Below are 13,710 nucleotides of genomic sequence, written 5' to 3'. Positions count from 1 at the left end.
TTCCCTTTTCTTCAGCATCACCATTCTCTGACAATAGCAGCTGGTGCCCATTTTGTTTCTAAGTGATTCACATTTTGCCACTTTACGAGAGTGCAATTAGTTGAAGCAGGGGGGAAAAAAGCTCATTGTGAAGTAGCGTGCTTGAAGTTGTAACTCAGGCTGCAAAGGGAGCTGCTGGGGTCATTGGCTCTGAAGCCTGGGACTCAGGGAGCTTGGCGTAAGTCTTGGAAGTTTCCTTCTGAGTGCTTGAAAACGAAACAAAGAAAACTGTAGGCTCATATTTTTGTACTATCTTAAATTTTTTTTTAAATTTAAATAAATAAATATTTAATCTGGTGATTTCCGAAGTTAGAAAACTGACCAGTCCTCATAGATTCATTCCTATTTTGAATAGATAGTGTTTAGGTGACCGGATCTGAAAACCTTTTCTCAACCCTGAAATTCTAGGATTCAGTAAAAAAGTTAAGGACTATCTGTCTTATTTCTGTCTCATATTTGTAAACTCACAGGTTTGCTGACATCAGTGTGCTCACTTGAAGTTTTTGGAATTTCTCATGAAGATGGGTACTTTTGGGGGCCCTTAAGGATGACAAGGGAGAAAATAAAATCGTGACGTTTTTAGTTGGCATTTAGTTAGCTTGTTAAGGTGCCTGTCCTTGGTATGGGTATAATAAAAGTTTCAAAAAATCTGGTCTTAGTATGACAATCAGGAAATCCAAAGAAGACCTGTGCATAATATGTTCCTTATGAGAATTTCATGCATCATTTTTTTTAAGTTAGAAAATCAAGTAGCAAATAATTTTGAGTTCGTATAAAATTTAAAGGATGAAATACAGCTGCTGAAGAGCTTATCCATTGATGAAAATCGTATAATATATATGACTATGGGGCATTGCTGTTATGCTGGCATTTAACAAAAGTATTGGCTGAGCTGCTATGAAATGCAGACCACCTTGGTCATCCATCTACACACACGCGTGGAAATTCTAACTCAGGGCAATTCATTCAAGGTCGCACATTTACCTGTATCTAGGTAGAATCACTGAAAACAATTAAGCTTGTTAATTGTAATATAAATTGAATATTAACTTACAGATTATCTTCTTGTGTCCCCCTACAGCAACCACTTTAATGGATTCTTATTCTTTCTCTCTCTATATACATGCATGCATCTAACACAGTTAATTAACTTTCAAAAATTACATTTTGCAATAGTCCAGCAACTAAGAAGTTGCATTTGCCTGATCGTTTAATATCTAACACCAAAGGTAAATTTTCCCCTTGCTGACTCTTGGGCAAGGCTAGGAAGCATGATCATCAGAACTACTGAGACTGTATCTCAAACCATGTTAAAAATGCCTCTTTAGAGAAGACCGGCATCACCCTGGCTCAGGAAGCCTGTAAAATCCCTCAAATTTAGTTTCTTAGAAACAAACTGTGAGTTTTGACATGGCTATTTCTCCTTCCAGTTTATTTTCAGGGTATTCACTCAGAAGTTTCTTGGAAAGTCTCTTGTTTTGTTCCCTTGTGCTTCTCGTCATGTCTCTTAAAATGATAAAATAAAAGCAACTGTACTGAGGCCTTAAAATAAATATTTCCCACATTTTTCTACGCATGTTATTTCTATTCATAATTCTTAACTAAATTTAGATTTTTATTAATCTAATGTGACCTAAAATTTCTGCATTAACAGCACAATGTGGAATTGGGCTTATTCTCTTTGGCTACAGATAAAGCCATCATGTTGAAAATGGCTCTTTCTGACAAAAAGGTGTTCTTTTGAAATAAAGTCTTATTCACTACATTCCTCTTAGAGTTAATGTGAATTTTAGTGCCTCTAATTTTAGATTGAAGTGAAGTCTAGAATAAAACCCACCAGCTGACAATTGAATTTATAGATAGTTGTGAATATTTCAGGCTTGAATAATAGAGCTGTAGAATTTCAGAGACAGAGAGGAAGAGAATTAAGACCCGCTGTAGTTTTAGGGTATAATGTAATGGTGTCTAGGAAGTGTTCGGTGTAATGAGCTAAGTAGTAATTAGGAGACAACTGTGTTCTTTCAGAGATTCTGTTTAGGTGTCGTCACTCCCAGCACTGGAGAGGGTGAGTCAGCTGAGGCCAACCTGCGGCCGGTGAGGTGGCCACTGCGGCCCCTCTCTCCATGCTGAGGGGAGCTGCGCATGTAGTCTGTTGATGGTGCTATTTCTACCCCTGCTTGCTTGGCTTTAAAAAAAAAAATCAGTGAGCACCCTTAAAAACTCTCTGTTGGCTTCAAGATATTATTTCTGCATTGGAGTTCGGCATCAGATGTGAGTTCAAATCCTGACGTCCCTACTTCCTAACTGTGTGACTATCAGGACACCCTGTGTCGTCTGAGGCTCTGTTTCCTGAAGAGGAATACCCCCCTTGCAAGGTTGTCTGGAGGCTTCTATGAGGTGATATTAGAGTAGGGCACTCAGGTTGGCCCCTACCATAATGCCATTGATAATGGCAACGCTGACTGTTATTATTTGCACTGGGCAAAAGGTATTAATTAAGGCAGCAGCTCATTGTCCAAAAACAGACACGTAGACTCTACAGCCCAAATCCAGTTTGCTCAGGTTCATTTGCAGCTACAGCGTCCAGACCTTGTGCAGGAGGCGATACTGCCGCCGTCCAGAGACTTCCCTGACTTCCTGGCTTCCGTGCAGATTATTGCAAAGTTAGGGACTGAGATTTTGGAGGGGACAGCTGGCTGGAGACTCCCTGTTTTCGCAGGGACTCCAACAACAGGCGTTTGACACATAAACATTTGGTGACTTAGCCAATAGCTGTTCCATGCACGGGAAAGCAATTTCTGGCCTGGTTTCTTACTCAAGAGTTGGGCCTACTTGAGAGGTCCATGAGGACAAGCCTGAGGGAAAGAAAATTGGGATGCAGTCGACCACAGATGATCCAAGAAGAGAGAGAGAGAGAGGAGAGGACAGGACAGGACAGGACAGGACGTGGTATATTTTGTGATCAAGCCACCCTCTTCTAGAAAAAGGAAAAAAAAAAATTAAGAAATGGTGCCTTGAAGGCAGATGGTGAAAGAGTTAATTGTCATCGCTGTGAGAAATTCAGTGCCAGGGAGAGGAAAGGGGAGCAACCATGTTTTAGTACCCTAATAACTTCTAACTCTAGTCCAAGATCATAATGTATGTGCGAGCAGTCCAGTAATTATAAGGTAATAAGTGAAGTGGTGGGGTAAGTGCTCTAAATTAAAAGGAATTCGCAGGGCTGCTGTAAGTCAGTGCCGACCCGCTTTCTTTCAAACGTTGACTTGAGGAAAAAGTGCTTAGCCCAGAGAGCAAGCAGGGAGACAGGGAGAGCGATCTATTAATTACAGCGCTCATTAACAGTGACGGGCACAAGGCAGCAGATGCAGAAGGGAGAGGACACCGTAGTTCAGGCTGGCGACGGGGATAATTTTTTTCTTTCGCTAGCTCTTGAGGAAAGGACAACACAAGCGGGTGGGCGAAAGCGAGAAGGTATTTTTGTGGATTGCTTCTTCCTGTTTGCTTGCCTCCCATCCTGATACCATTTTACTTTAGAAAGCAGAACAAAAAAAAAAAAAAAAAAAAAGAAAGCAGAACGTAATGCCCAGGGTGCGGCCTACTTGTTAAGAGGTGAAGTTTTGCTCTTCCTGCTTTGCTTTCGAGGTGCCTTGCTTGGAACAGTTAAGCGAACATTCCCTCTTGGAGGTTTTTCTGTTTTTCTTCATTTTAAAGAAGATGGGACAGCGAGGGAAGGGGTTCCCGGAGGAGAACATGAAATTTGGGCAGTGATAAAATATTAGATTTGTAGCAGGGGAGCTCATTGTATCGCTTTGGTTATACTGTGACTACTCCCCCAAATTCCAGGGAATGACCATTACCCTGTGCGATTCCTATAAATCACCTTTCCACTGGGAAGCAATTAGCTAAGTCTCCTTCTCAACTGTCACCTCTTCTTTCTCTAGCAGGCTCTCAGAATGTTCTTAGAGACTTGGCTAAAAGGGGTTTTGCACTATGGCTAATCGGAAAGAAAATAGGACCAATTATATCTTTTCATCTAATCACCTTTTCAGAAATTTAATCACTTACGGTTCCAACAAAGAAAGAGGGAAAGTATGTCTCTTCTAGATAACATAGCTTGTCAGATTAGATGCCTCATCATATTTCCTTTTAGGAGGTGTGATGTTCAAAGACGAAAGGGAGGGGGAGAGGGATCACCACAAACCTCATTTTTCATGAGAAAATGATACATACCTAGTTTACTGAATATAACACAAAGCATCAGATTTATGGACTCACAGGTATAGGAAGGCTCCCATGGCTTTTCTTGATTCATCTCTTAAACAATGGCAAATCACACATGCAAGCACACGCACATATGTATTAATCAGCGTTGGTGATGGTTTCACTAAGTTTTGTGGGCTCTAGGATATCGTCCTTACACGTGGGGTGGAATTTTATACTTGAGGTCTTTCTCTATCCCTAAACAGCTATGAAATAGAGCAATTTAAATAAAGAAGCAAAGTGATTGAGGATATATTCCCTATGTGTCTTAGATCAATAAAAGACAGTTATGGAATCGTGTTGATAAACAGTAATTACAGAGCTGAGGAATCCTCGGTTTGGTCTCGAAAATAAAAGTTTGGATTCTGCTGACAGTAAAATGACTGCGGCCTGGGAACACGGAAGGGAAAAGTAGAGGGAGGATAAATCCAATTTTGGAAATGATACACGGTCTTTTAAATCACTCCTCTTCCATGGGTAAATTTAGAATCTAGAGTGTTGATTTAGATATTGACAGTGGTTCTCCAGGAGAAAGGTAAAATAAAAGGAATTGGACCCGTTAGAGGTTTTGTTTATGGCCTGTCTGGGCCCCCTGATGTAACCCTGTCATGCCCTTATGCTGATTACCTTCTTGTAGAACAAGAGATATCGACTAGAGAATGAATGATGTGTAATCCCAGCTCTTAGGCAGTGCTCTCAAAGAGCAATGTCTTTAACACATGAATTCTTTTTTTTTTCCTCCTTTCATCCTTCCCTATGACTTTCTCTATTTTTTTTTTCACTTTCTCCTTTTCTCTACCTCTTTTGGTCTCTGTGTTTGACACTCTCTCCCTTTTTCTCTCTCTCCGTTTGTATCTCCCTACATCTCAGGCTTCTCTGCAGAATGTCAAACAAAGATCGACACATTGATTCCAGCTGTTCGTCCTTCATCAAGACGGAACCCTCCAGCCCGGCCTCCCTGACGGACAGCGTCAACCACCACAGCCCAGGTGGCTCTTCAGACGCCAGCGGGAGCTACAGTTCAACCATGAATGGCCATCAGAACGGACTTGACTCGCCACCTCTCTACCCTTCTGCTCCTATCCTAGGAGGTAGTGGGCCTGTCAGGAAACTGTATGATGACTGCTCCAGCACCATTGTTGAAGATCCCCAGACCAAGTGTGAATACATGCTCAACTCGATGCCCAAGAGACTGTGTTTAGTGTGTGGTGACATCGCTTCTGGGTACCATTATGGGGTAGCATCATGTGAAGCCTGCAAGGCATTCTTCAAGAGGACGATTCAAGGTTAGTGTTGCACCTGAGGGTACCCTACCCTCTTCCAACCTCATGTGCTGGTTGGCTGGTTGGGTGGTTTTTCTTAATTCTTATCCTTGTTAATCAAGTTGTGCAGTCTTCATTCTGTCTTGAGTACAAAATAGAAATAGATTCCAATAGCTTGCGGAGGTTTTATAGAATAAACTCCCCCAGGTATGCCCCCTATCAATTCTGCTTTCACCATTAAGCTCTAATGAGGGAATGATACTGAGCTTTGGGGAAAACAAAACAAAACAAAAAAACAAAACAAAACAAAACAAAACGCACTGCTATTATCAGAGCAATGTGAGTCTATATAGCAACTAAGCAAATACACACTGGATCAGTAGTCTTTTTTTGCTCTTTGGTTCTTCTTGCAGATGATGGAAATAATAAATACTTTAGAGAAGTGGTTTTGAAACTTGGGCGGGCATCAAAATCACCTTGCGATCTGGTTAAAATGCAGATCACCAGGCCCTACCCCCAGAGATTCTGACTCTATACATCTGGTATAAAAGCCCAAGAATTTATAGTTCTAACAAATTCCCAGCTGATGCTGATGCTGCTGGTCCAGGAACCATGTTTTAAGAACCACTACTCTAAACAAATATAACTGTCTACTACCTTCCTACTTTCCCTATGGTTGGATATACTTTCCTCACCTTTTTAATGAATTTGTAAAAAAAAAAAAAAATCTTCCAAATTATTCCTAATTATAAAATGTATCTGCAACATATATGAGATATACTCACACCTTTATGGATAACCATATAAATGTAGAAAAATAGGGCTGAAATTTGTATCTGCTCCTTTAAGCTAGTAACTCACAAATACAGAGCTCCGCTCATGTTAAAAGCTGTAGATCTATATTCTTACAGGAAATTATAATTTTCACTTTTTAAGTGTGATGCACTTTTGAAGAAATTAGGGGAAGGAAAGAATAATTGTTTGTTGAGGATCCTCTGCTCCCCAGGGATTCTGTTCTTAGTGGTTTAGAAAATGTTTTCTTCTTAATAAGAACTTTTGGATACATGTGCGTTTTCCCACATATCAGTGATTCTCATCCTTTCCAGCTCACTGGAATCACCAGGAGACTGAAAAAATATTGATGCCAGGGCTCATACCACTAAATTCTGAATGAATTGGCTTTAGGTGTGGACAGGGCGAGGTGGGGATTTTTGAAAGCTTCCTACTTAATGCTCAGGTAAAGCCAAGGTTAAAAATCACCACCCACTACTGTGCTGGGTTCTATGAGTGAAGTGTTTCTCAAAGTATGGCCAGTGAACCTACGGTATCAGTATCACCTGGGAATTTATTAAAAATGCAAATCCCCAGGCTTCATCCCAGATTACCTCAGTTGGTGTCTCTGGGGGTGAGCTCAGCTCAGCGCAGTTTTTCAAGACCTCTTAAGTCTTACGTAATAGATAATTCAGCCTAACTTTTTCATAGCCTTTCGGAGTTTTAGCTGAAGAACACAAGCCAAGTTATGGAGTTCATAAGAATTATGTAAATATTTTAATATTTTAATGTATAGTTTTTATGTATCTTCATATTTTGTGGCTCGTCACTGCCATATTTATTAGCATTTTCCGACACAAATCCTTCATCCGCTGGATCTTTCTTTTTTCTCACCTGTAAATTGAAGGCATTAATACCTACCTCATGGAACGTTTTAAGGATAAAATGAAAAGTGAAATTGTAGGTAGAGTAAAAATAGTGGTGGTCCATATGCAGAGCTTCCTTAGACTCTTGCGCATTTGAAAAATATCTTGAGCCTCCTTACTAGCATTGTAAAACTTGGAAATGAGAACACAATTCAAATCTTTGGGTTCTTACTAGCCATTGTCCAGAGGTATTAGAATACTTTTATTGCAGAGTATCTAAAATTCACACTGTTAGTAATTTGATTTTGTTTATTCAGTTTATGCAGCTCTGGAATTAACTACGCAAAGATAAGCAAATATTTTGGGATGAATTAACAAATGCTGTGTATGCTGATATAAGCATGAGATTCACACTAGGAAAACCTCTCCCCTTTACTCAACAAATATTTACTGTGAACCTACTGTGAGCCAGACATGAGTACGCTGTCTGGACAGTGTAACATCTTTCTAACATTTTATTGAAGCTTTGTTCTCAAACATTTGTGCACTGAGGAGGATTCCTCTACCAGCCTCTCCTGTCTTGAGGGAATACCAAATTTTTAGGATGGGGGCAGTGGGTAGTGGTTAAACTTCTTGGTCCTTAGTATTTTCCAAAGATAGAACAACTGTGAAACAATTTCCTGATAGTTTTTTTTTAAATCATAGTGTTTAGATATTAATAGCTATGCAATAGTTATTTACTGAGCAATAACTGGAATAGAGCAATTGGAATTCTATGCCTGATTTTTCCTTAGGATGCTGAAATGCTACCAAAAGCTTAACAGAGCAAAGCACAGGGTGGTTCTTGGCATTGATGTATAGTGCTCAGTTTTACTCCATATTGGAGAGAGCAACTTTCAAGGGTTTTGAGCAGGAGACAGAGATGTCACTGTCCAGATTAGCACTCTGGACTTGCCCACCTGGCTGTGTTTGTAGCTGGCAGCTGGGCAGCACTCCGTAAGGCTACCCTGCTAGCTACATCAGCAGGCATCACACCGTGGCGCTCACTTAGCCCCAAAAAGGCAGTGAGGCAAATAAAGGGATTAAATTGTGAAAGTATAATGTAATAATTAGGGTGGTGATGTAAGGAAGACTGGAACCGCCCCTCCTTTCTGCGAAGTGTGATAGCGATTGAACTCCAAAGATAGGGAAAGTGGCCCTAATCTCTTGTACCATCACAGATTCTTACTCAGATGATGAAAGGACCTAGAATCTATTCTCATGCCTTGAGGTAGCAGACAGCCAAACTATCCTTGACAGATAGTGGCCTCTCCCTTCCCTCCCCGACAGCTCTTCAGGGAATAAGAGATTATGCAACTAGCCTTAAGAGCAAGTCTTTCTACCCTTAGGATCAGGATAATGTCAGTGTGGCTCCTACCCCACCAGCACCTGCTGGTGCTCTTACTGGCTCCACTCAAGTGACGTGCGCACCCAAAGGCATATTCATGGGCAGTATTTCCTCTTTAGACTCTTTATTTCCTGTTGCAACAATTTATTGTTAAGATTGGTTATGCAGTATGTAATGAATATCAATTATAAAAGTTAGGCAAAGTGCCTCTTGAATTTAGAACCAAAAGAACATATATCCGGAGCACATCTTATGAAAAGTAACAGAGGCACCTGGCTCAGTGGCATAGTCGGTTGAACGTCTGATTCTTGGTTTCAGCTCAGGTCATGGTCTCAGGGTCATGAGATCAAGCCCCACATCGGGCCCCTCGCCCAGCAGGGAGTTTGCTTGAGATATTCTCTCTCTCTCTTTCTCTTTCTCTCAACCCCTCCCTCTCTCCCCATTCTCCTGCTGCCCCTCCCTGCCATGTGTGCTCTCTCCCTCTCTAAAAAAAATTTTAAAAAGTAATGAGAATTGTTCTTTTCAAAGATGAATGTGGTATTCTGATTGGGAAAAGCAGTTAATCATAAACTTCAGTGAAAACCAACCAGAAAGGCATATTTTATTGATTGACCGTTTCCAAGTTATCATTGAAAACTGTTGAATTAGGTCAGCACTTAGGGAAAAGTCAAGGTGTTTTTTTGTTTTGTTTTCTGCTGACCAAAACAGTTTTTTTAGAAGACTTTGACAGTCCTATCATCTGACAGGCTTAAAATGGCACCAGTGACTTCACTGCCACCTTCTAGGTTTTATTACTTTGATTTCTAATTCCAGTGTTAGCCAATTCATAAATGAATGGGAAATTTTCTGTGTGTGGATCTTCTCTTTAAGAGTTTTCCCTGGATTCTAGTGAAGCAAGCAAGAGCAGGGAAATATCTTTCTATGCCCCCCGAAATGTCATAGTCCATCATTTGACATATAAAATACTAACTCTCCATTTCTCCTAAGAACATAGAAGATAAATATTTATATATATTTGTATGGCTGACATCACTATTTCAGCTGCTCATTTCTGTGCAAGTGATAAGGCATTTTGTTTTTCCCCACTTTTATGAAGAGGAAATTCTATATTTAAAAAACAAGATTTGGGGGCAGCCGAGGTGGCCTTCAGCACCGCCTTCAGCCCAGGGCGTGATCCTGGAGACTCAGGATCCAGTCCCACATCAGGCTCCCTGTGTGGAGTCTGCTTCTCCCTCTGCCTGTGTCTCTACCTCTCTCTCTCTGTGTCTGTCATGAATAAATAAATAAAATCTTTAAAAATCAAACAGGATTTTTTTTTGAAGATAATCATTATAGCATAGGTTTTTGGGTTCATATAAAACAAGGCCTAAATCTCAGCCCCTTAAAGGTGAGAGACCGGGGATTCATGGGTGGCTCAGTGGTTTGGCGCCTGCCTTTGGCCCAGGGTGTGATCCCAGGGTCCTGGGATCGAGTCTCGCATCGGGCTCCCTGCGTGGAGCCTGCTTCTCTCTCTGCCTGTGTCTCTACCCACCCACCCCCCCTCTCTCTCTGGGTCTTTCATGAATAAATAAATAAAATCTTTAAAAAATTAAAAAAAAATAAAGCTGAGAGACCTTGATATCACTGTGCCTGTTTCCCAGGTGGGAATGTCTGTCAGGGTACGTGGCCCATAGTAAGTGCTCAATAAATTACTAACTTTGATTGCTATTGGCAATATGACTGGGATACGCAAACACTGGATGGTTCAGCTATTCCAGCACAAAGGTATCCTTGATGCTAAACTAGGATGTGTAGCCTTCCTCAGATCACAGGTATCCACCTTATGCTGTGATAATTAACCCCCTCTCCTTGTAGCTATTCCTCACGAAGGTGCCCTTTTATACCAGGAGGCATTTAGGTGGACTGACTGGAAATTCGATTAGTTTTATGGTGATCAATTAACTTTTTTTTTTTTTTTTTCCTGTGGTCATGGATAGGAAACTGGTTGCATCAGAGTAGGAGCCTGAATCCTGGAACTTGATGAAATATCAGATTCCCCATTAAGCTTTGACTGTGGGATTTGGGAATGAAGTAGCAGGACATCCTTGCAGCATGAGATGTGCAGTGACCATTATGAGGATTAAGTTCATTCTGGGCATTTGTGGGACCTGACACGGGTATAGTGGCCAGCCACGTAATGTATGTATAATTTTTAGAAGTTTATAAATCAAGAGAACAAACTGCTAAGGAACATACATTCTATTCTTTTACTGGACAGACCTTCATGATGGCCTGTGAGGCCAGCTTTGCATTTTGAGTTCTCAGACTTGTAGGAATTCTGTTAGCAAGAGGAGAAAGAAGGTCAGTCCTTAGCCTAAACCTTCCCCATTTCTCTCTTCCCCTCTACCTCTCATCACTTTCTCTCATAGTGTGGACACCCTGCTCCCATGGCTAAAACCCATGGACGCTTCCAAACAGCTACCCCTTGACCATGCATGGGCCTCATAAGGTGCATACAAGCAGTCCAGGGCACATTCTGGAGGATGGACCCAGGAGAGAGGCCCACACAGGCCTTAGCATGGGGCTTAGCCACAGAATTTGAGGGTCCCAGGAACTGGGAATCATGGAATTGCAAGGGAGTTGGTTCCAGTTGGTCTTGTCCCCTTAGCCTGTGGAAGGGGCCCTTGCACTGTAAATGCCTTCTGAAGCCCAGGGCCTTCGGGTGGGACTTTTTTTGTCCAAGTCTAAAGGTGACACTGATAAGAGCCTAAACATCTCCTGAAACATGGGGCATTAAAGATGAGGCATTTGCCTGCTAGGCATCGGCTAAGGCTGTGGGCATGGCCTGTGGATCTGATATGCTAACTGCTCTCCACACGGAACTGCTGACTTTCCTGAAACAGGTGGGCTAGTCCTAGAGGATTTTTCCTGGGCCTCATGTTTTCTTTGCCGTAAAGTGCTATTTTGGTCTTAGGATAGAATATTTACCACACTGGAGGAAAAAGAAACTTACAAATTGAGTGTCTGAACATCCTATGCACCTTACAAAAGAAAATCATAAAATATTATCTATATAACTTAAACAGTATTTGGAGAAAATAATTACCCCAGTTGACATGTGGCTGCTTTAAAACTCTGGTATGTCCTGAGATTGAAACTCAAAATACTATGGAAATGTTTAAATTGATTTGAAGAATCTCGGGGGTGATCAGTTTGGATGCAGGGTTAACTTAAATATTGATATTAATATTTACCAAAGAAATAGCGTGTACAGTTTATTTGCTTGAACTCAGAGCTTGCTCTGTTAAAGTTTCATTGGCTTTTCCACTTTTTATTGCATTTGATGGCAATTTTGTATGATTTTTAGAAATACATTAATGTTGCCAAACTCCCACTATTTTGTTAACTTCAGTGTTTATTTTAATAGTAAAATTTAGTATTACACACTCTTTTTGGTGGTAAAGAATATGTGTTATGTGAATGGATGTTTTAGAGAACTACATAGTTTACAGATTTATCTCTCTCTGTTTTGACTTAATGAACCCACTTCTTGGGATAAATAAGTAGTGGTTTCTTTTCCCTGGTTTGTTCTGACTTTTAGGAATAGACCTAAATTGTCAGCACTTCGGAAGTTGTTTTAGAGCCAGACAGTAAATATCTTAGGATCGGGGGGGTCACTTCTGTGTTACATACTCTGCTTGTCTGTGTTTTATTTTTTAAAGCTGTTTAAGAATATAAAATCTCTGAGTTTGGGGCCTCACAGAAACATGCCTAGGGCCCGATTTGACTGCTGGGTAACTGCCAGACCAAAACACCCCAGTTCATCTTCCTGGTAGGCAACATTGACTACCAAGATTTTCATCCCAGAGGACTTCTTTAGGCAATTTTACATATATATCTTTTGTTTAACCTGGAAGCAAGTGCTTTATCGTGATGATCTCTTAAGTGCATTATCTCAGTTTTCAGAATGTTTTTACTTTTTCAGGGATCAGATATTTCTAGTCTCTTATTACTATTCACCATGTCATATTTGTATGTATTAGCTAGCTAATCAGAAAACAGAATCAATATAAATTAAAATAAAGTAGCCTTTAGAATGGCTGACAAAAAGTTGGGTCACGGGTTGTATAAAAATAAGGCTGATTATTTTCAGAGATTAAATTGGATGGTTGATCTTTGATCAAAGAAAAGAAAATAGAACATTTAACTAAAAAAAAAAAAAAAAAGGACATTTAACTACCCTCACTATATTTTTGTCCTTCAGATATTAGGAACTTAAATTTGTGACACGACAATCTCTGGTGTCATTTGCGTATTTTTTAAACGCTTCATTATGTTACAATATTTTGAAAGGTTCCATGCACAGCCCCTCATCCTGATGTGGGGCTCGATCTCACAACCCTGAGATCATGACCTGAGCCGAAATCAAGAGTCAGATGCTTAGTGGACTAAGCCACCCAGATGTCCCTATTTTTATTCATTTAAAAAGGACATGTGTAGTAATAGTATCACTAATTTTTAAAAGTACAATAGTTACAACTAATAGAAGGACCAACTTTTCAGTAATCTTTAAAACTTAGCTCTATCTTTGTACTTTCACTAGAGTTCTGATGTATCTGTAACATTAATATATTCTCCATTGATTCTACTCTGATATGACCTACATTATAGAATCAGAAAAAATAAGTATGTAATTCTGGACTATCTTTACATATGCATACATAAGAGGCTATGCTTTACTTTATTTATTTTTGTAAACTTCCTTCCTTGAATAAAACTCTCTGCACTGGGGATTTCTGGGGTGGCTCAGAGGTTTAGTGCCTGCCTTTGGCCCAGGGCATGATCCTGGAGTCCCGGGATCGAGTCCCACATGGGGCTCCCTGCATGGAGCCTGCGTCTCTCTCTCTCTCTCTTTCCTTTCTCTCTCTCTCATGAATGAATAAAATCTTAAAAAAAAAAAACAAAAACCTCTGCACTCAGAAAACACAATCAATTTCCCATGGTTCACCTGAGCTAGTGTCCTCAGAAGTAGGGAAGGAAGGGATTGATTGTGGCATGAGGCCTGGTACTCTGGTTCCAGTGTGGCAACATCTCAAATGGTGACCCACCTGGGCCACCCAAACCTGTTCCTGATTCAGTCACTCTC

At 40.5% G+C, this 13,710-nt stretch overlaps 1 protein-coding gene across 31 annotated transcripts in view; it reads left to right on the top strand.

Annotated features, from left to right (window-relative positions):
* The window catches only part of ESRRG (estrogen related receptor gamma), a 618,648-nt gene that overhangs the window by 433,090 nt on the left and 171,848 nt on the right, over positions 1-13,710 (top strand). For all 31 annotated transcript variants that reach the window (XM_035711240.2, XM_049106943.1, XM_035711222.2 and 28 more), the window contains one exon: positions 5,170-5,585. In XM_035711240.2, the coding sequence (XP_035567133.1) occupies positions 5,170-5,585 (416 nt within the window). The remainder of the gene's footprint in view (positions 1-5,169; positions 5,586-13,710) is intronic.

Source organism: Canis lupus, chromosome 38 (genome assembly GCF_003254725.2).
Source record: "Canis lupus dingo isolate Sandy chromosome 38, ASM325472v2, whole genome shotgun sequence".
Taxonomy (NCBI): Eukaryota; Metazoa; Chordata; class Mammalia; order Carnivora; family Canidae; genus Canis; species Canis lupus.
This window is presented reverse-complemented; position numbering and strand designations above follow the sequence as displayed.